The 22,907-nt window shown below is 45.5% G+C and overlaps 2 protein-coding genes across 4 annotated transcripts in view; both read left to right on the top strand.

Moving 5' to 3' along the window:
* GRK5 (G protein-coupled receptor kinase 5) overlaps positions 1–22,907 on the top strand; it is a 348,710-nt gene that overhangs the window by 263,011 nt on the left and 62,792 nt on the right. The window lies entirely within an intron of this gene.
* Positions 4,020–22,020, top strand: BAG3 (BAG cochaperone 3). Its single transcript, XM_075504436.1, has 4 exons — positions 4,020–4,280; positions 16,168–16,524; positions 18,671–19,051; positions 20,701–22,020. The coding sequence occupies exons 1-4, from the start codon at positions 4,110–4,112 to the stop codon at positions 21,472–21,474; spliced, it is 1,683 nt and encodes a 560-aa protein (XP_075360551.1). The 5' UTR covers positions 4,020–4,109; the 3' UTR covers positions 21,475–22,020.

The raw sequence follows: 22,907 nt of genomic DNA, 5'->3' as shown, positions 1-22,907 counted from the left end.
ATCAGGCCATGGGTAGATGGATATCTATCTACTTCATTGGCAGTTACACTAAATTCTCTACCAAACAAACATTGAAAATCAAGTCGAAGGCGGTCTGTAGCGTAAGTGGCAGATTAGTACAAATTTATCAATCACTTTGCATCTTTAATTTTCTGAAATATGGGGCCCAATTGTAGCAGTGGCTCTTTTTTTATACTGTTGATACAAACAAGTCCACAGTTCCGAACAAACTGTGAAGTCAAACATCTCCACTTCTCTGGTTATAGTTAGCAGAGAATCCGTAGTTGAGACTTCTTCGCTTTTAGCTGAAATGATTCGTACACCTGGAATAGGATATTCAAAATGCAACCAGTGAAGTTCTGGGCTATTTGTTATTGATACTCTGGGTTTGGATGAAACATCAGGCGATGGAAATCATGCTGGTAGATTCATCATGTCTCTTGCATCTGAAGACTGAGAAATTCTGTGCATGCTGCATTTATTAACAGAGCTTTCATATGACTCAATCTTAAATGCATCCAGCAGAGAACTTGGACTGACGCCTGCTTAGAAATACAGCACTAGACACATGCCATACACATCACTTACCCACAGGTTCATCAATAACAGCTTTCTACAATACCTCATCTGGAACAAACATTTCGACTCACAGTCCTGATTAATAGTGCCTTTTCTGTTCAGGTGATCTGCTAATTGCCACAGGTATGCAGGAGGTAGAAAGCCAATTTAGAGCTTACCGCAAGACCTGTTGTTTCCTGACACACCAGAGATATCTACTTGTTTATACAACGAGTAACGATTATATCGTTACAACGGTGCTGCTTCGTTCAACCTGAGCTAGAGCTGGGGTGCATCGAGGAGGGGGCTCTCTGCAGCAGGACAGTCCACACAAACATGCCCGACCATCTCAGACAGATCCGTAACCAGAGACCTCGTGTGAACCGTAGATGAAGCAGATCACCTCTGCAGACATTCACTGACCCATCCACCACGGGAGATGTGGCAGCACGTAGTGAAGAATCTCCCCGGGGTGGTCCATACTCTGTCCAGCTAATACGCTGTCGTGAGGTTTCTGGAAAGTAGCCGTACCTACAGACTCAAGTAGCCACAGGCCATTGTATAACTCAGAAGCTGTGGCCAATTCTCTCTGCAGTTCTAAGGTCAAAATTGAGAAATGATGCAGCTGATGGCTTGAGGAAGGAATGGCTTTGCTTTGATTTGGGGTCCTGGGTTATTCCTTGGAAATCCAGTTATGCCTACAAGCCTAATAATTTTCTAGCTGGTTTACCTACAATCAGCCCATTTTCAAGACAAAGACCCTGTAGAGTTTATTAATTCTGGGTAACTACAATTACACAGTTTCTAGTTGTATTGGAACACCCTGGAGCAAATGCTTAGACCGGTACTCCTGGGTGTGCAGAGCACTGCGCAGATAGGCACCTGGAGAAGTCAGGAGTGCTGTGTTTGCACCTATATGAAGAAGACAAAAAATAGCAAATGCTTCTTGATTGTTTTGCCTTCTGAAATGGAATATATAGACCTTGAGCCTGGAGTCTCATCTGAGATTAGCCAGACACTACAGAGACTTACTTATCTTAATAACAAATCTTCCTGAACCCAAGATTTTTTCTTGGCAGTATTCCTTACACGAACATTTCCGTAAATCATTCTGATCTGAAATATGACAAGATAAACTAGAAGCCATATTGCCTCAGGGTTGCAGTTATGGCCCAGCGACAGCACAGTACAAGAGAACAAAAAGTGAATCCCTGTACTGCTATCCCATATAACCCACCCAGCTGGGAGTCCTTTCACCTTCACAAGAAACCAGGCTAAAACCTACCTGTCAAGGAAGACAATTTCATTAACAGAAAAAGCATGAGGTCTAGCCAACTAAATTCCATCACTAAAATGCTTTCCCTTCTCTAAAATGCTTTCCCTTCTCAGCCCAGACTGCTCTCTCTCCAGCTGGATCCTTGTCCACCCATGGGTTTCTTTCCTGCAGCAGCTCAAGTGAATCCTGAACCACTAGCCCATGCTAATTTCTGTGAAATATAATCCCCTCCGTTTCTTAGCAGGGCATGCCCTCACAAAAATATCTAATTTAAGCCTGTTAGACACCCCTTTGAATTTTCCTTTTTTTATTTTTTCACCTACTTGCTGACCTTATTCATTACCTCTGCTGAGGATAAGGTTAGCTGTCAGCTGCAGCAGAACAAAGAGCCCCCATTCTTCATGTCTCTGTTTACACTCTAGCAGCTACAAACCCCTTCTGTATCACTTCCTCAACTTACAAGAGTAATTTTCCTGCCAGACCTTTTAACATCTGTGTCCCCTGTGTCTGAATCAGCTGCTTTTGTTGATTTGGCAAAGACTCTGGCATATGCTACAGAGAACATATGGTCTAAGCATGCCTTTCTGTTAGGGAGAGAGCGAACTTCCTCTGCAGATCTCTACAGATTGGAAGCAGAATAAATCTCTGATGTTACCTCTTTGGAGGCAACTGCTGATATTAGTGAGGCTGAGCAGAGGTCTTTTATCACTGAGAGAGCATGAGAGGTAGCAGAGGTAGGAGATATGTCCAGGGATAGGCACCGCAGTCCAGGACTGACTGTGAGATGCGCAAGGATGTGACTTGTTGCTGCAGGAAACGGGTAAGTCAGTAATGGTGATGGGAGTACAGACCTCTGCAAGTAAATGCTCTGGGAAAAAACGATCCGTTTACAATACTTGTGAGTCAAAGGCAGACAGCAACGAGGACAGAAAACCGGGTCGGTGATGGATCACAGTGGGGTTCTGAGGGTGAGGGATGTGCAGGACGGAAGAGCTGCAGGAACGAAGGAGCAAGTTTGAGCAATTGTTATGTTCGTCAGCATGCTGAACAAAACGCAGTCTGTGAAAAGATGAATGAGTATCAGCGCCAAGCAGTATCGAGAGAACTTTGATCCTGCCCCAAGCTGGAGGAGATCCTGCCTGTCCCCAGGGGTGTGAACAGGCAGCTTTTTCTGCAGTAAGAGATACTTGGGTAATGAGCATCTCTCTCTGAGGAATGCATATCTTTAATTCCTTCAAGCAAGTAGCTTTGCAGCAGGTAAGGTCTGCACTTGAGGGACACCGTGCATTCCGTCTTCTACTTAAAGTAACTATCAACAGGCATCTGTGGCTGTTCGTGTGACTGTCAGATGACTACGGGTGGTGTAATTGTGAAGTACAGTTACCTCAAACTAAACACACCGAGTGCATGACACGCTGATACAGCACCCGTGAGAAAGAGAGGATTTTAAAGCTCGCGGACACATTCTTTGCCTTTAGGTGTGTTTCTGAGTGCAACAGCCACGTATTTGCAAAGAGCTGAGAAAGCTCAAAGCAGTTGAACGTGAAGAGCAATGCCTGCCCGCCACCTTTTTGGGAAGAAACATTATTTTTGTTACTTGTCCATTATAACCTCGAATATCACGGGGCAAGGAGCTTTTGGGGAGGAGCTTTGTGCTTTTGCTCGCTACCCGGGGCGGTCGTGCCCCCGCCAAAGGACGCCTGCAGTGCCGCGGAGGGCTGCGGATTCCCCGCGGACAGCGCTCGCCCGGCGGCGAGGGACCGGGCAGAGCAGCAACGCGGCCCGCTCTGCATTTACTTCCCGACGCGCGTTCCCGGAGCCTGCGACGAGCGCTGCCCCGCGGAGCGGCCCTGCAGAGCGAGGGGGCTGCCGCTCCTGCGGGCCGGGCCGGGGACGCCTGGCCCGGTCCGGTGCGTGCCCGCCGCCGCCCGCGGCTGCCGGGGGGCGGCACGACCCGGCCCCGGGGAGACGTGTCCGGTAACCCGAGGGTCGGCCGAGCCGCGCTGGAGACAACCAGAAGTTTCCAGCCGGCCAGCTCCTCCGCGTCCCTGCTCCTCCTCCTCCTCCTGCTCATCCTCCGCGGCCCTCCCCCCGTCCCTCGTCCCTCCTCCGCCGCCGCCCCCCGCGCCGCCGTTTCCAGACACTTCCAGCCCCGCGCCTCCGCCCCCCCGCCCCGCGGCGGATAAAGCCGCCGGCCCGGCGCCCCCGCCCGGTACTGGGCAGACGGCAGGGCACGGCACGGCCCCGGCACGGCACGGCCCCGGCCCGGCCCGCCATGAGCGCCGCCGCGCACTCCCCGCCGCCGCCGCAGATGGAGGGCAGCGCCGAGCCGCTGCCCCCCGGCTGGGAGATCAAGATCGACCCGCAGACGGGCTGGCCCTTCTTCGTGGATCACAACAGCCGCACCACCACCTGGAGCGACCCGCGACTGCGGGCGGCGGCGCAGGTAGGGCGGGCGGACCCCGCCCGTGTCCGTGTGCTGTCCCGTGTCCCTGTCCCGTCGCGGCGGGGCGAGGGGCGGCCCGCGGTGGGGGGGCCGGGGGCCGGGCGCTCCCCCAGCGCATGGCAATGCAGTGAGGGCAGGAGCTGCCTTTTGTCTCTGACGCACTGCAGTCCCTTTTTTGTGCATTAAATCATTCGATACCTCGGCCCTGTAATGTTTATTTAAAGTTGGTGAAGTCCGCCCGGCCTGCCAGGGCAGACGCGAGCCGTGATTTATTTTTCAGCTGTGAACGGCCCCAGATGAACGCCCGTAAAAAACCCCAGAAACTCAGCCCGGACTTTCACTTGTCAAGTTTTGTTTTCTTTCTTTTGTTTTTCTTTTTTCGCGGTCACAAGCTGTCTCGGTAGCCGTCTGGTCCGGTTTTGTTCTTAAGCGTGCTCAGAGAAAAGCCGTCTCTTAGTCCAAATATGTCCATGGAAGGAGCGGGGCGGAGGGAGAGCGGGTGTCATTTTGTCGGGGCCCTGGGGAACGGCCCCTGCGGGTCGCAGCCCCTCGGTTCTGGGGAGCAGCACGGCGCTTTGCTGTGTTCGCAGTGCAGTGGCTGCAGGCAGAAAGTGCTGGAAACTTGAGCCGGAGCAGGAGTTGCCCGGTGGGAAAACGCTTCCCCCGGGGTTTCCTCGCCCTTCTCTGCCAGCGGCGCCGCCTCGCCCCGGGCACGCAGGGCCTGCCGGCTCGCCTGCCCTTCCGCGGCCCGGCCGAAGGGGCTCGGGGCGGGCTCGGCCGCCCGCCTGGAAGGGGGCTCCGCCACGTACCCGGGCGCGGAGCTCCGCGGCCGGCGCCGGGAGAGGCGGGGCGGCCGGCGCGGAGCCGTGCGGCTGGCGGGGAGCCCGAGGCCGCCTGCCGCCGGGGAGGGGCCGGGCCCGGGCCCGCCCCGCCGGAGCGGCCCCGCCGCGCGGCCCGGGGAGCCGGCGGCTGCTGCGGGGCGGCCGGGCCGGGGCAGTGCCCGCCTCGCCGCGGCGGGGGTGCCGTGGGGCCGCTGTGGGCGGGAGCCCCCGGGCTGCCCCGCGCGGTGCGCTGGGCGTGTGGCGAACGCAGCAGTCGGGAGGTACCTGCTGTCCTCGGCATACCTGTTGCAGCTGCTTCTGCTGTAGCCTGACATAAAACGTGAGGATCAAAGCGCCCAGTAGGTCTTATTATTTTAGGAACTCAATGGTTCTTAAAATAGTAATTGCCCACTTCGTGAGCGCAGAGCGTGACTCGGTGCGAGAGCAGCCTGGCCTCGAAAAGAGGAGAGGGACGTAGGTTTGTATCGCACTGCAGCTAAACCCAGGTAACCTCCTGGAGTTGCGTCCACAAAGTGGTTTAATGAATCGTAATTGAAAAAAACATCCGTTCACCCCCTTTCAACTTTTTAAGGGCTAGTTAATTTGATCTATAAATAAATGATATAATTCTAGTAATCGTACAAAGAGAAAGGTAATTTGGTAACGTGACTGTTGAGACTGGCATAGGAAAAAGGGCTTTAACTGGTTTTTGGAGGCACCATCTTCCTGGTATAATGAGGCACCTGTTAACGCTGGCTGTTAGGGCAATAAAAGAAATAAATAGTACGTTTTTTATAACCATAAAACATACTTGAGAAGACGAGTGCGCTGTTTACCCAAAGGCCCTTGTTATGGAAACACCACTTGAAACTTGCCCGTTTAACAGAAAAGTCCCATTTAAGCTGCTTTTGATAACTGTGTGAGAACAGTTGGGAGTACGCTGGTGGATCAGTCCCCTGCCTGAGTGGGTGCCTGAAACCAAATTTTCGCCCCGATCTGATGTGAAATCTGTAGTGATGAAAAGCGCCTCTTCTTCTGCCAGCTTGCAAGGGTCACTGCGGATAGGGAAAGTTGCACCTGCTTTTGAATGGCTTTTGTGGGATACACTTTTTTCCAAACGGGAAAATCTGTTACTGCTCACCATAAGCAGGAACGTGCATATGCTTTGGGATCGCTCATTGAGAGAGAAATATGCTTTCAGAGATGGAAATGAAAAACTGTTGATTTTTGGGAGTTACTGTCTCATGGTGTTCAAAGAACAAAAACTCCGGTTTCTGGTGATAGAAGCTGCGGGTAACTGATCTGATGCAGCCATTTGTCAGAGCCTTGAGTGAAGAATATCTGCTGGAATTAATGGGCAGCTTCTGAAATCGTTTGTTTGTGAAGTACCAGTGTATTTCACAAGGACAGGTACTATTTAGCACAAGAGTCTCAGAATCAGGCCCAAGGAAAGTATTTCTCTGCCTAAATAATATTTTCTTAGCTAGACAATGCCAAAGGTGACAGATTACAAGCTGACATTGCATTTCAAATCCAGCAGTGATTTTTGAAGGCATTAGACTCTTTTTTTTTTTTTTTTTTTTTCTTTCTTAACCTAAACAGGCAGGAGGGACAAAACCACAGATGTAGGCAGACAGAGAGGCTAGATATGAACAGCTTTCTGATTTCCCTCATTCTTAGTCTAGCTCAAATGAGAACTTGGCGTTCACTTTTGGAAGTGATAGGAGAATTGCAAAAGCTGACTGCGTGTCTCAGACTTCATGCATCTTTTCAAGGATAATTATACACAGGCCAAACTCGCACGGACTTATCGCTGCCTTACTTTCATTGAAACCAGCCAGTGAAACTAGCGATTTTGTTGATCACAATTAGTGGGTTTGTTGATGGTCTTTAAGTAACCCTTACACTATATGTATGAATATTCTCCCTCTGAATATTTCTTCCCTTTTTGAAGAGACCTAGGCAATGAAATGAGGTATTACACTGTGGGTGGACAATGAATGGAGCACAGGTCTAAAGCTGACTGAGCTTTTTTAGCTAGGTAGTGTAGCTGAGACAGTATTAACAATGAAGTCCTATTTTTCCTGAGCGGTTGATCTTGGTCTTCTTGCTTACTCTAGGCTTGACATCGGTGTAACTATGCTGACTGCAGTAAACTGTACCAGATATATAATCGGATAAAGGGAGAAATGGATCTTTATTTTTTTTTTTTTAACTCCTGACAGAGCCATTTTAAATCAACAGAACCAGACCTTGATTTTGCGTTTAACTATGTATTTTAGATGCGTTCATCAATTCAGATGTCTGTCTGTTATTTTCTCAGTCAGTCTGGCCTTTCTTGACCCATATGAATGATGGGTGTCCTTCCTCTGCGTGTTTAGCTCTGTCACTTGTATGAAATCATTGCGGTATAAGGCTGGGCTAGGGAGAACCTTCCTGAGAAAGAAGAGAGAATATCTTGCTGTACTCCAGTGGGAAGTAAGCCATGACTTTGCAAATGACTGAAAAACATTTATTAATAAAGCTTCTTGGTAGACTAATGATTTTCTTCCAAGTGTTTAATTAGTTAATAGTAAGACATTCAAAGAATAAGGTACAAGCAATATTGTCAAGCCTGTATATGCATACTTTTACTAAAAAAGTGTTTACTAGCAATGTCACTGTTCTTCCTCTCTCTTCTGTGGTAAAATTATTGATTTCCTATGCTTATCTATTGTTGGTATTTTCTGTGTTAATTTATGCTATCACAGCTCAGCATACTTTCTGCAAGATTGTCTTACCATGTTAAATTGTTTACTTGGTATTTCCCAAAGTGTTGATAAAAATAGATTGCATTTAAAAAAGAAAACAGAAACGAGGCTTGTATAAGTATTTATTGATGCCCCTTCCATATGTTGTTTCCACATGCAGTAAACCCAATGGGAAATACTGCAACTAAAAATAGGCCAAAGGAATTGACTGTGCTGAGCTTCACTGAACTAACGTTACAACGATCGATAGCTCGCTAATGCCTTAGGTTTGAGATAAAAGCCGTACCAGCCAGCCACACGGTCTGGGAGCAGTCATAAAAGCGACATATTTCTTGGTTGCAACAATGACTGCGCAGGCCTGAACAAAGGAAGAAGCGGCCATCTTACCCTCTTACTGATGGCTTCGTTGGTATTTGGGGAACAATTAATTACACCGTTGGTATTTGGGGAACAACTAGCTACACCTAAGTTTCCATCCTCACCCTTCATGACTGTTGCATCTCTTTTCTCTCTGCTTCCCCAAATAAGTCTTAAGTCACTCGATTCCCATCTCTTTAGCAGTGAACTTATTTTTGAGCACTGACTTCTCATGTTCGAGTTGACTGAAAAATTCTTGGTAGACCAAATTAGAAATTGCATTGAAAGTTCAACACAGCCTCTCTGAAACTCCGCGTCTTTTGCAGTGGTTCACATCAGTGGAAGGGAATGTAAGACTAGGTAGCAATTTAGGTCTCTTTTTACCTGCAGTGTTTTTTACATTACTTATGCTGATGTGCATTCTGTCACAGGCAGGTTAATAAATTAGTTACTGGATTAAAAAGGTACTGTATATAAAAGGCATAATATGTAGGAGTGCTAAAATTATCAGTAGGGGATTTTTGGAGGGTTGTGTACTGGCTTTGTCCAGATTCCCTCAAACTGCTTTGCGTAGTTACTTAAACCCCCCCTTGACAGAACGTGGTGAATTTACGTAGATACCAATTAATCTGAAAACAAGGGGGGGATCAAATTGGAAATAAGAGAAAGGAACGCGAAGAAATGATGCTAGAAATAATGCGGCAGTGTCTGGGCAATCATGCAAGAGGAAGAGCAAGGAAGGTCTGGCATGGTTCTGCGTAACTCCCGGCACAGCGTACCTCTTACCTAAGGGAGAAGGGAAGAATCCTCGTGCCAGGTGGCAGCATTCTTACCTAGGAATCATATTTTTAACACTTGCAACATATACACAGGCAGGGCTTTACCATAACCACATGGCAAAACCAGAATTGTTCCCACTTGAACCATGATAAGGCCGGTAACAATCCAATATGCTTTGGGGTATATAGACAGTATCAGTCTTTAGGTAAGCTCTGCCTCCACCTTTTTCTCTGGCAGCTATGCCCTCTCTTCATGCCAAGTTAAATATAAATATAAAATAGAAGAAGTGGCTTGTTCACACAAATTACATTACTTAATTATAGAGAGAAAATGCTGTATCTTCAAATACGTTGTAGAAGCTGTTGGTTTGATTCTTTTTATTTTTCCGGCTTGGTTTTACAGATAGGAAAAATGAGAGACATGGGGTGGTGAAGCAACTTGTCTAACATCGCCTAGTAGGTCAGGTAGCATGAAAGTATGTTTTTATGGCTGATGGCAAAGCCTTAGAATTGATAAAGAGGGTGCAGTGTAGGAAGTGTTTTTATAGTGTTGGAAAATTGCTGTTTAAGGAAGTGAAGTCAGAAAACTGTTGTGTGCAAATTGAAATTTAGAAGAAATGTAGACCCTGAGTATAACCTGTGAAATTCACAGCCGACTCTTCAATTGTTAGCTACCTAGTCTCCTTTTTTATGGGGTATTGTTTTGCTAATTCTTGAGGCTTGTATTTTCTTCCGTGTTACAAATTTCTGGCTCACAGCTAAGAGCAGGCAGGCAACAGGTTGACCACCTGCTTCTTGGGTAAGCAGGCAGCGAACAGAAATAACTGAATGAAGTGTGTCATTCTCATCACCCTTGACAAGGATATTTCTGTTGGTGCTCTAAAGGGCTTTTCTTTAACCCCATCCATTAAAGCTGACGGGATGGGTGGTGATAGCAGCTCTCTCCTAAGAGCGCTCCGCTCTTCGCAGCAGTCATTGCTTCCTTCTCTGAACAGGTTCGGTTTGGCCCATCGGATGCTTTCTGTGCATGGGCCGACTCGCAGGCATAAAGGGCAAGTGTCGTCATGTCTGCGCCGAGGCATTTTAGCCTAAGAAAGAATCATCTTAGTGATCAAAAAAGAAAAGTTAGTTAGTTCCTGAAAGAAGATTGGTCTGCAAGATAGCCAGCGTACTTGCCCCAGTACGGCGCTCAGTTCTGGGAAGTTTAGGAAAGATTTCTCCTTAAATTTTTAATAGTGTTACTTATTTCTAATGACATCATTGCGCTTCATCAGTTAGAGCATACGTTAATGTAATACTTGTATAACACAACATGATAATTACAAGAGAGAACAAAAGGCCTATTTGCCTACACCTGTGTACGTTAGGAAATAAAACTCAGCATTCAACAAGTAAAAACATCAAAAGCAGCTTGGCTTATAAATGGGTTACATGATGTGACCGACACAAAGTTCTACTGAGACAGCTCATGCGACTAAGCTTATTCATGGTTTCCTTCGGTCATTAGCTAATGATATCTTGCTCAAGTGCCTATGTGCTCAGTGTATATATTTAAGCACAAATTGTGAGTAAAAGAGTGAGAATGTGAAAATCTTCAGTGGCTGAAGCACGGCAGTGGGAAGTTAGGGTTTGGCGCTGAGAGCAAATCACTCTCCACCTTCCCACTTGTATCGTTCTCTGGGAAGTATTAATGAAACGTGCTTTATGGTAATGTTGTACTATTAATACGCTTGAACACAAAGCACTGTTGAGAAACTTTTTAGTACTTTAATCAAGTTACAAGGAATACTTGGATATGCTGATCTCTATCAGTAGCAAAGCTCGTGTAGTAGTTTTGATTCATCTAGTTAGTGTAACAGAGAAGGGAAAAAAAAAGTCTGGCCAAAAGTAAAACACAAGCAGGTATGGAATCCAATTCTAATGGTGAAAGTTTTGTCTTTGCATGACATTTTTTTTTTTTTTTTAATAAATAGAATTGGTACATCATTCTTAGATCTGAATATTAGGTACTACTGGCTTTTTTGGTTATTCATGGCAATTTCTGATAAAAAATAGACTGGAGTATGTGAGTTATTGTATTTCAGTCACTCATTTTAGTTACATTGTCGTATTGTGTTGTGAAAAAACAGAATCAGGCTACTCCCTTCTTCCTAAATAGATAGGATCCAGGCTTAAAATCATGGGGAGTGTGCTCTCAAGTCAGATTTTGTCAAATACTGGCATTTTCTCAGTCATTCAAGCAACCAGAATATTTTATTTGCATGATACTCTTTACAGCAGCAGCTTAAGTTCGGAACCATACTGAAATCAATAGACCTTCTGTTTGCATACAGAAAGAGGTATTTAATCTCTTGGTAATGTTTGTAAAATTTGTGTTCCTTCGGTAGATAATATTTACAAAACAAGTACAACTTAAATACTTGCACTGCTGCTCTGCGAGAGCTACAGAGGTGCTACACGTGTGTAGAATACAGACATGCTTTAGAGAACTGAATTTACTGTACTACCAATAATATCAGTACAGGTCAAGAAAAATGCAGGAGTGTGATGGCAGCAAAACTTGCTTTTTAACTTCTATTTTTTTTGTAGACCATTTCAGTATAAGAGGAATGAAAAATGTATTATGCAAGCAGTCTCAAAAGGGAGATTTCCAAGTTCGATACAACTATTCAAGTAATCTAGCATGCATACAGAGTATTTTGACAAATTTCATTCTATTGGTACAGCCGTCTGGATGACTTCAGTGGCAATTTGCTAGCATCAGCAGTGACTGAATCTGCAGGTTTCTGTGTTTCAGTCTGGAATAACACTTGAGCAGTCACTGGGGCACACTAGGAGTTACGCCATTACCCACTGCAGATAGATAGTACAGCTGTACTGGGAGTTTTGTTGCAAGGTTATGTTTTTCTCTTGCTGTCACTTTTTTCATTCCAGTGGCACACAGTGTCAGAACTCACTGAAAATCTGAGCAAGTTTGAGGATTTTAGCGTCATGCCTGACTGTGCCCTTCCCATGGGAAGCCAAGAGTAGGATGTGGGGGTATGAAGTGTTTTTTCCAGTTGCACAACTTGTGCTGGCTGCACCTTTATTTATCATGGTGATGGCCTCACAACAGAAACGCATGTCCTCATCCCGAGAGGTGGGAGCGCTGTCAAGCCTCCTGAGCAGATGGCCCAGCGCGGCTCGGCTGTCCCACTCGCAGCTTGTTCAAACCACAGCGATGCTTTTTTCTTTTGTTTGACTGGCGACGATGGCTCCTTGACACTTGCTCGGCACCTCCTGAAATGGTGGATCGGGTCTGAAACACTCGGCCTGGTGGTGTTTCAGGCTACCTGAAGCGTAGGCCAGGACTGTTGTCAAAATTTCCGAGCTGCTCGAGGGAGTTTTTTTGCGTTTTTGTGCTCCCTCCTTTTTGGGGATTCTGTCTCTTAAATGTAACATAAGCGTGTGAGCACAGCCGGGGTTCCTGCAGTGCTGGTTGTCAGTCCTGCTACTTATGGGGAAATTCATCGATATTCTGTTGCTTATAATTACTCTCAATTTTATTGTCAAAGAACTTCTTGTTTCCTGGGATGAGGGCAGGAGAAATTTACTTCAGTTTTTTTAATGCAGAAATCTGAGTTGGGTTCCTGTTTTTATACTTAAACTGGGAAGGATGATGGCCTAAAGCTTGTCATTCATTTATTGGTCATATCTCTTTGTGCAGATTTGTGTTAAATGTGAGCTCTGGCCTTTTTCGGATAACATATTTGTTAATATAATGAGGAAGAACTGTATTTGATAGAAGGCAAATAAAAACAAAAAAATGGCCATTTTTGGTCTCTTGGCTGGCAGTCCTGTGAAACAGGAGTTAAAGCATTCAGAGGGAATCCCCAGATCTCTTCTCTGTAGTGTTACGACAGGAGTTTTCCAGAGCTCGGTTCCATTCCTCTCCCTTGCCGCGGCGTCCCCAGGCACACCTGGAAGACTTCAGGAGAAGCTCAGAGCTTGTTTGTCCAGCCTGGAAATGCAGGCTCCCTTGCACAAAACAGGACTGCTTTGGCTGAAAGCCTGTCTGGGGGGGTATTGGGGTCCGTGTGCGCTCGCTGTTGTGCTGGATCCTCACTAAAAACGAGCCCAAAGCACTTTGCAGCCGTCTGCCTGACCCCAAGGCCTCTTTAGTCTTTGGTCACGGTGCTGCGGTGTCGTGCCTCCCTGCAGGGTGTCCCAAAGCACGCAGCTGGTGTACGTTCATGGGCATATGAAATGGGGGGGAGAAAGGGAACGGGAAAGAAGAAGGAATGGTGAGGATGTGGTGATACACACTGGCTAACATAAGAAACTGTTTATAGAGTTAAATATTAATTGTTGAAGAGAACAATGTGCATCAGGAAGAGCAGTTGTGATGAGGGCACCTTTGCTAAATCCGTGATCTGTCTGCCTCAGAGCTACTGACGGTAGGGAAAAAAGGGACGCTGCGTTTGTTCCTTTGCTGAGGACTGCTCCAATATGACTGCACTGTTAGAGACACACACGCAAAAGAGTGCTCTGGTTAGCAGACCTGACTACGGGGGGGGGGAAGCCTGGAGCAAAGGACCAACTCGAAATGCTAACTTTCCACAGGAGCAGCGCAGGTTGTCTGAAGCTGTAAGAATAAATGACAAATTATGAGAGTATAGTTTATGCTGTGGTTCTTAAAGAGGGACCAGTGTTTCCATCAAAAAAAAAGAAGTGTTAAACTTGCCAAAAGTTTCACTTCAGATATAAACTGAATGGTTTGAAAAAGCAGTCCAACCTGATTCTTCTTTGGTTTTGGGCTGCTTCTTTTGTATTTCTTACCAGGGCTTAAGTTGCAGAGGCAGATTTCTCAGGTTGCTAAGACGGTTCAAAACAAGGGCAGCCTCAAGGGTCTGGAAATGAAGACAAGGGAGGGGAAGCCCGTGGTCAGACTCCTAGGAGAGGGTTCATGGAGGGTGGGGGGAGTGGGACACTCCGTGTTGAAGCCTTGTTAAGGATTTATCATTGTGGATTACTCCAGGAGATTGAAGGGCTTATCCCCAAACGGAGCAGTTCAAAACATTGCAGACCCCTAAAATGCCAAGAGAGAGGAGCTGGCAATTAATCCTGTAGGCAGATTTGTTGTACACCCAGGTGGAGCGGAGCAAGTGTGGCCAAGAGCCTTCTCGTGTCAGGGCATCCACAGGTGCTGCTGGTCCACCCAGCTCCTAAACCCTTCCCAGCACGGACCCTTCCCGCGGGGAGTCTGACAGCGCTGGAAGTGAGTGCATCTCCTTTTTATAGCCGTGGGAGCCGTGCCTGTAGGTGGGGTGGCTGGCTGTGACTCTCCGGTTACGCTCGTGGCCTGCCGCCTGCTCCCTCCGTCAGGGAGACTGTGCCGAGCAGCTGGTGCGCGCCGGGCGCAGAATGCATCGAGTCAGCGCGGAGCAGCAAGGTGCTTCTTCCGACTGTCGAATCATCAGTTTCCCTCCCCGCTCGGCTCCGCTCGCCCGGCAGACATTTGGCTCTGACGTGGCCTTGCATTGTTGCTAGCTGAGCGCACCTCAAATTTATTTTCCGGCAAACGCAGTTCGCTGGCGTAACTGCACGTCCCTCCGGATCCCGGGAGAGATGGCTGCCGGGAGTGCTGCCGACTCGGGGTTATGCTGGTAGAGGGTGAATTGGCAAATGCCTGTTGGTGCTCAGGGTCCTGAACCCCTAGACAGCCTGCGTTCAGCAGAGGAATGTGTTTTCCCGGTAGGGTGAATTTAAAATGACTCGTCTGTCCGGCGGTGGATCCTGGTGCAGACCTTGGCATGAGATCGTCCTTGTTCTGCAACTGGAAAAGCCAACTTCTTATTACTTCTCTGTGCGAACTTTCTAGGCCTGGCTCTCCTCTATGCCTCTTCCAGAAATTTTCCTTTGTTTATGGAGGGTTTTTTTAATGAGTAAAAGGAAATGCAATGTCAGGGCTCTGATTTTGAACTTGTTCCTTTCAGTACTTGTTATCTTTATTTTATTAGCTCACCTAAATAATAGCCTTTATTCTCTGCGGTTTCATTGCTTACAGGAATTCTCAGAGATTACTTTTTAAGGGGATACTGTCATATAGGAAGAACACTCAAAATCTGGTTGGTAAAACAGCTAATTCTTAATGAATTAGTATATTAATGTGTACAGAAGCGACATAAAATATTTTTGCAGCTTAAACACCTCTTTAAAAATAGGGTTTCCAACACTTGCACCATATGTCCCCTTATTACATTCTCCTCTTACTGAATAATGACATTACCCTCTGAATGACAGAGGTGCTTGTTATATGATCTGACTTAGAGATACATCTGGAACTTGGCCCTCGCGGGGCCTCAAAATAGAATGACCGATGCAGGAAGAACTTACTAGAGGACTTGTGAGGGCTCTTAGTACAAACCACTTCCACCCTTGCCAGAGCTTTGACATTGTCCAGTGAGCATACTCATGCAATGCAGGGCTTTATTTTATCTTGCTTTTCAGTGTTTTCCTCTTCATTATGCTATCCTGTCTTCCCCTCTCGTCTCCTTCAATATTTACTGAACTGGATCCTCCTGTAGCTGACAGTGAATGTATCCTTCAGTATGCTGCATTAGTAACTCTTTAGATAGCCGGTGGGAAGAACACCACCAGCAAATATTGTGTTTCTGGTGGGATTAGGCTTCCTGGAAAGTTTCTTGTTGGATGTTATCTATAGCACCGGCTGGGTTCTGAGGGGTGCTGAGGAGATGTCTCTGGTCCCACAGGCACTTGTTTGGAAGAGTTCTGTCTGAAGCGGGTGGGCTGGTGGCTAAATGCAAGTCATGTATGCCAAGTAAGAAATCCTGTTGTAATTGGGCAGGGATTTTAAAGGCTGAGTTGGTATTTATGAGAATCATAGAATCGTTTAGGTTGGAAAAGACCTTTAAGATCATCAAGTCCAACCGTAAAGTGGGGTGGAAGTGGGGATGAGAGACTCGTACATAAGCAGATTTTTTAGCTTACTCTCTTCTCTTGCCTGCAGATCTGGAGTGTTAGGACGTGCTGTTAGCTGCCCTGCAGGGATCCAAGAGGGTCTGAACTTCTCATACGCAGCTGATACTGCTTTTAGGACAGACCTTTAGGGCAGCTTTTTCTCACCGGGTGTATTGAGCCGAGCTACCAGCAAGTGCTATGTGATGTTTTTAACTTCTAGGAAGGCCAGTCGTCAGCAAATGGTCCATCTCGTGATAGCCCCAAGCAGCCACCAGCAAGAGAAGGAAACATGGGATACCCCAAGCTCCGGGCTGGCTATATCCCTATTCCCGTCATCCACGAGGGCATCAACGGCAGACAGCAGCACCCGTGCTTTTCTGCTCCGCAGCCTGGTGTGCAGCGATACAAGACAGAAGCTGTGCCTACCACGGTGCAGGCACAGCCACCTCTAAGGGGGGCCTATGCCGGCCCCGAGTCCCCTCCAAGGGGACCGACGGAGGCTTCTCAGACAGACAAACAATGTGGACAGACAACGGCAGCTGCAGCAGCCCAAGCGCCGGCCGCACACGGACCTGAGGTAACTTGTCAGTATTGCTGGGGTGTGTTTGCATTGGTCTTTGCAGCATTTATGACCTGAATGTCACACGGGTAGTTTATCCTTCAGAAAGCCAAACTTACCACAGGATTACATTTTCCCAATACTTCCAGAGTATTAAAATGCAAAAGTGCAAAGTCACGGCAGCATAAATATGCAAGGTTTTTCTAGCATTGCCCGCTTTCATTCTGGAATGATTCTGCAGAAGCAAATGCATGTAAATGGCTTCTGCAAAAAGGGAGCCTCTGAGCCGTGCAGGTCCTGCAGCAGGGGAGGATTGGTTTAGGGTTTATACCGGTTCCCCTACAAGCGGAGGATACAGGCAAGTCTCTTTGTGTTCTGCACCATGAGTCAGAAAGTGAAGAGAACAAAGTGGGAGAGAAAAAAAAAAAAAAGTGGCCAGTTAGCTAACAACTCAGGCCATTTGAGAAGTTGTACTGCTGTGATCTTTGCTTTCCAATTTAATACTTCAGTTGTATTAAGTGTATAGATTTACATATATACAGCTTTAAAAATGAATTGTAAAGTATTGTTGTCATTCAGTGGTATGTTAAAATACTTTCAAACTATGAACTTCTTTAAAAAAAAAAAGTCACCCTGCTTACTTTGCATTTCAGAAGGTAGGATTTTGGTTTGCCTGTTCTCTCTAGAGAATTAGCAGAATTGGTATTCTTGTAATATATGGAAATATCAACCTCACTTTTATTCGAAGTAAGATGAGCACGAAATTCAGCCTTCACCAAGCTGAAAATACGTCATCAGGTCTGTAATTCAGCAGTGGTGGCTCTGAAACCTGTTTGGAGTCTGAACAACGTAATTAAAATTCTGTTAGCAGGTTTCTCAGCTGTCTCGACTAACAATGCCTTGTCCATGCAGTGCTGGGACAAGAGGCTCGGTTTTTCCTTCTCCCAACACTGTAGAGTTGGGAATACGCTTTATTTTGTATGCAGAGTGGCTTCAGGAACATGTCTTCTGTGCCTGAGATAGTCCTCCGAGATAACTACTAAGGACCTCAGAACTTGCTGTTACAAACTTAGGCAGCGCAGTGCGGCTATCAACTGGCCAGAGCCTGTGATTGTGCCTTTAAACCCCACGTTGACAAGGCCACCAGTAGTGGCAGTGATGGGTACCATAATACAAACCAGCATTTATTTAGTTATTTAAGGTTGCCGTTTCATGGGCAGCTGAGCTGAGCAGTTCACCAGCACCAAAAGAGGGGTCTTGTTCCCCGTCTCCGGCCTTGCCTGCCCTTCTCTTGCCTCTGGCTGTGTTGTCCTGCTCCAGTCTGACCTGGCCTTTCACTGAGCTGTGTAACAAACCTGTCAGGAAATAATTTTGTTTTTTTCCCCTCTTACTTAGTGAATGAAACTGTTCAGAGAATAGCCTGACAGCTGCTGGAGTTGGTGCAAAGTAGGTGAGGTGATGGATTGGCATAGCAGGAGGAGGGAGGGAGCTGTGAGCAAGTAAGCTGCCTTTCCCCAGACTGCAGCCCCACAGCGTGTTCCAGGCTGGGAACGGGATTCTGCAGCGAGCCCAGTGCTCGCTCCTGCTAACAGCAGGTCTAAGCTAGTGCAGCTCTCGCTGCTGGTGCCAAGGGACTAAGGTGTCGGAAGGTCTTGGAGGGGGGGAAAGGGGGCATTAGCTATATGTGCATTGCCATAGCCTGCTGCCGAATTACACGCTTTAAAAAAAAACCAAACCAAAACAAACAAAATCTGTTAATGTGACCAGAATCAGAAGTCTGAATGTTGTATGCCTCTGCTAGGGGTTTGTTTTTGTCTCCAGAGTATAATTCGTTTGCTTAACTTTAGTTTGTCTCAAATTTAACAGGTTTAGACAGGAACAGCCAATGCAAAAGCAGCAAACATTCTGACTGAGCATCCACTCCCTGCTCATTTTGGGGCTGGGAATGCTGTCGCTCAGGTTTCTACTTGTTACAGTGATGCTCTCACAACTTCTGTGGTTTGTCTAGTGAGGCCCTTAGCCAAAAAAACCAAGGAAGTGGATCCCTTGTGTGCCGGAAACATGAGTTCAGTTTCTTTGACCATCTCCTTTTCTCTTTAGAAATGAAAAGTACTGTGAACGCAAAATGGTTAAAACTTAATAATGGATTTTGTTTTCATGGCAGCCTCAATCTCCTGGAGCTTCTGATTCTCCAACGGTTTCCCCTCAGTCCTCTGGCAGACCCAACGCAGGAAGCCATCAGCTTCCTCGCGGTTATATTCCAATTCCCGTGATCCACGAAAATATCCAAAGGCAACCAACACAAGTCTACCATCAGGCACAGAAGACACACTACCCTGCCCAGCAGAGCGAATACCAAGCCCACCAACCAGTGTTTCACAAAATTCAACCAGATGAGAGGGAGCCTAAGACAACGCGAGCGCAGTCTCCGTTCAGAGTGTCCCAGAGAGGCTCATCGAGCCGTGAAAGTTCACCGGCCAGAGTGACCACCCAGATACAGCCCCCGGCTCCCATCAGAGTGCAGACAGTTGTAGACAGACCCCAGGTACGCAGAAGGGGGAAGGGAATTACCTGCCAGGTATTTTGTTCAGTGTGGCTAGAGCTGAAAAATGGGCTCATACTAACAGGTACATGAAAGCATGTAAAGCAGTCTCCATTTCTGTATTTAAACAAATGGGGACATACTGAGATAATATACTAGGAGCAAGCTGCCTTTCCACCAGGAATGTGGAGTCTTTCGATCGCTGAAATATGATTTAACACACAATTTGATTTTCCTCTCGTCAGAGTATAATTTGGTGTAATTACACTGAGGTCACTGATGTTGCATTATGTTTGTGAGAAGAAAATCAGGTCCGTGGGATTTGTGGCATCTATGTAAATACACCTCATTGATGTGTCAGAACCATTTAGGATAGCATCAGATGCACAAAGTAATTTTAGTTATGAAGAAAGAGGATCAGCAAAATCTAGTCTTTGAGCTGTCTGTTCTGCCTACATGAAGCATGCTCTTGGTCATAGAACATGTTGGTCATTGAACATTTTTTTCATGCTAAAATTCTTACTAAAGCTACAGTTAAAGACTACTGTGAATTTGACAACTGTGAGTGTGTGGAATGGGGTATATATAAAAACAAGCCTTGATTTCCTCTCTGGAGAGATTTCAGCGGAATGAGGTTAATATTTTTGAAAACCCAGGTGCTAGGACAAAACAATGAAGACTTCAGATTTAATGGCATATTCTAGGTTATAATGCTAATTTATTTTTTTGGGTGAGAATTTGAGCTCCCTAATAAAATTTTATGCTTAACGGGTAAAGCAATAAACAGATCGTCAGTGCAGGCCATTACTTATCTGGTTTAAATATAAGTGTAGGTATCTTACTTCAGCCATCTAAATCCATGAGAGCTGGATCTAGTACCTTTCCAAAATCACTGTATATGTACACAAATAAGTGAAGGGGGTGACAGGGAAGGAAAATACAGATCTCATGAATTCTACTTTTCTGCTAAGATTTCAAAACTAATCTCAATTTCAAGAGATTTCTGATTTGATGACTATTAGATCTGTAGTAATTCCAGGGGTTGTCTCTAATTGCTACAGTGTAATAAGATTGACACAGTAACCTCTGCATGTGAATACTTTAAAGGTAAAATAATTAAAAATAAGAACTAGCAAAAAAAGGAATGTCCTGAAAACAGGAATGGGATGAGAATAGCCCAAAATGTGATTAAAACTCAGCGAAATAGTTAGCTTTTCAAGAAATACCGGCTCTCGGTTAGTGACACACCGAGGATGAAATCTTGACTGCGCTGCAGTAAGCTGCAGCAAATCTTACTGACTTAAGTCAGGTGAGGGCTTTGCTCTAAGGTCCTATCTTATAAAACTGCTCGTAGAGCTGACTTTAGTGAGTGTGGGCAGGATTTGGTGGGTTGAAGTTTAATGTCTTTGAGAGTCGATTGGTGCTTGTAATCTGCAATAGCTTGGAAACAATAACTGAACTCTTCAGCACAGTGTTCTTTTTATTTTGGAACAGTAAAATTCAGCAGTGCACAGGAAAGGTTAATCATCTGGCATGTGCAAAAATTGCAATTCTACAAGTACAGAAAATTGGATGTTAGGTTACTTGTTCTTTAGAAGGAAATAAGGAGCATTGTTCATTGTATCTCAACACAAACTTGCTTTGCTCACCAGGTTTCTCAGCAACAAGGCCCGCCTCAAGAGCCACCAAGACCATCCCCACCGCCTGAAATCAAACCTGAAAACAAGGCAGTCCCACCACCCGAAACTGATGCACCGTCACCATATATCCCAATTCAGGTCACCCACCAAGAACCGGATCTTAAACTACCACCCCAGAAGCCTCCAGCCATGGCAGAGAAAGCCGATAAAAAGGTTCCCTGCCCAGCTAAGATTGTTCCCCCACAGGAAAGGCCCCCTCCTGAAGAAGCGGCGGCACCGAAGACAATGGAAACAGGAGAACCTCAAAAGCATCCTGGTGTTTTGAAAGTGGAGGCAATTCTGGAGAAAGTACAAATGCTTGAGCAGGCAGTCGACTCCTTTGAAGGCAAGAAAACTGACAAAAAATACTTGATGATTGAAGAGTATTTGACCAAAGAGTTGCTAGCCCTAGACTCAGTGGACCCTGAGGGTCGTGCAGATGTGCGCCAGGCCAGGAGAGATGGTGTAAGGAAGGTCCAGAACATTTTGGAAAGACTTGAACAGAAAGCAGAAGATGTCCCAGAACCAGTTCAAGTTGATGGACTTCAGCCAAATTTGCCAGAGCCTAAGCCACCACAGGAAATAATGGAGATTGAACCTGTGGTAGTCAAGAGCAAGGGAGATACCAGTAATAAAGATGCTGAAGAGGAAACCAAAATGGAAAGACATCAGCCTGAAACTAAGGAAGAAGTGTTTACCAATCTCACCACCACGACAAACACATCTAATAATCCAACTGAACCGTAGCCCCATGCTGAAATTAAAATCTCTCAGACTTTATAACTTAAAGTGTGTTTAAGTGAATTTTAAGTTGCATGCATTTCCGGAGCTCTTTTCAGCTGGTTTTTAATCAACATAGCAGCTTGGGACACAGTAAACACTTTGTGGGGGAAGGAGGGAGTTAGAAAGAAAGTAATGCATTTATCCTTTATTCTTACACTATGTAAAAGACATGTTTCAAAAACAAACCCTGTACACTAATCACTTTTAGATCAGCTCAGTGGGGAAAAAAAACCAAACCAACTACTTCAGGGTTAATATTGATGCGTGTTGTTTAGGGTGTATTCTTTTGCAGGTGATTTTTGTAAAATCAGTGGCCTGCATTGTCAGAATACCAGTCCTTCTATAAGTGTAGCCACTCTTAACAGTAATGTTTTTATTTTTAATGTTCACAGTTGGGCACTTTAAGTAATGATGGATAGAAAGTGTGTAAGAAACTGTAGGGATATTTATATGTGTGCAGGACTTCGATGCTATATTTTAAGAGGGAAATAAAATAATATAGAAGCCTAATTTAGTCTTGTGATTTTATAAGCTGGAAATGTAAGAGCAGTAATCGGTTTCAAATACACTCTTCTAAACATAGAGATTTCTTTTACACTCTTCTAAACATAGAGATTTCTAGAGATTGCGCCGTTGTAGTTGAAGTCCGACAGCTGCTTTCTTATCAAGACCAAAATGTGCCTTTCTCCATTCACTTGCTCTCTTTTAATGTTGTTGCTGTATCACATATGTGGATTGAGGAAAGAATTGGCTCAGCATTTCCTTTTTTTTTTTTTTTTTCTTTTTTTTCTCCCTCTGCCCTGGGAGTTACCATTTAACAGAAATGTTTATAACGTTAAGAAATCTGTATCTACTGCTGTTGTCTTACAGAAGTTTACTTTTACAGCATCTTAACTTGTTCTGCAAAGTCATTAGCCTTTTATTTACTTCTAAATTTCCAGCCAAACACAGTTTGTATTCATAGAGCCAATATGATTAAGAGGTAGTCCTCATTTTGTGAGCAGTTTAAGTAATACTTCGTGGTTGTTCTAAGTGATTAGCAACTTACATTAAGCAAGGGCCATAGAATATACTTCAGCTCCATCCATGTAAAACGAAAGCTGCAGAGCCAGACCAGTGCAGAACGAGTGCAAGGGAGGGAGGAGTCCTAACCAAACTCCAGAAGTTACCTTTGACTTGCATTTGTAAAATGAGCAAATCTTTTTTACCTGATAGCATATGTTTACAGCATATGAGGAAAGCTTTAATATAGCTGCTCAAGGCAATTGATTACTGATTGAATTATACTCTGAATCACGAGATCAGATTGGAAATTAGGTTTAAACCCATCTGAACCTGGTTTTAAGGGGCAGGTTGAGAGTGGTCATCTAGAACTGTCACTCTTTATTTTAAAATAA

This window comes from Mycteria americana, chromosome 6 (genome assembly GCF_035582795.1).
Source record: "Mycteria americana isolate JAX WOST 10 ecotype Jacksonville Zoo and Gardens chromosome 6, USCA_MyAme_1.0, whole genome shotgun sequence".
NCBI lineage: Eukaryota > Metazoa > Chordata > Aves > Ciconiiformes > Ciconiidae > Mycteria > Mycteria americana.
This window is presented reverse-complemented; position numbering and strand designations above follow the sequence as displayed.

Excerpts from the sequence above, each read along its gene's own strand:
- BAG3 (XM_075504436.1), top strand. The coding sequence starts at position 4,110 with ATGAGCGCCGCCGCGCACTCCCCGCCGCCGCCGCAGATGGAGGGCAGC. Across the intron at positions 4,281-16,167 it reads GACTGCGGGCGGCGGCGCAG|GAAGGCCAGTCGTCAGCAAA; the intron begins GTAGGGCGGGCG and ends TTTAACTTCTAG. Across the intron at positions 16,525-18,670 it reads CGGCCGCACACGGACCTGAG|CCTCAATCTCCTGGAGCTTC; the intron begins GTAACTTGTCAG and ends TTTTCATGGCAG.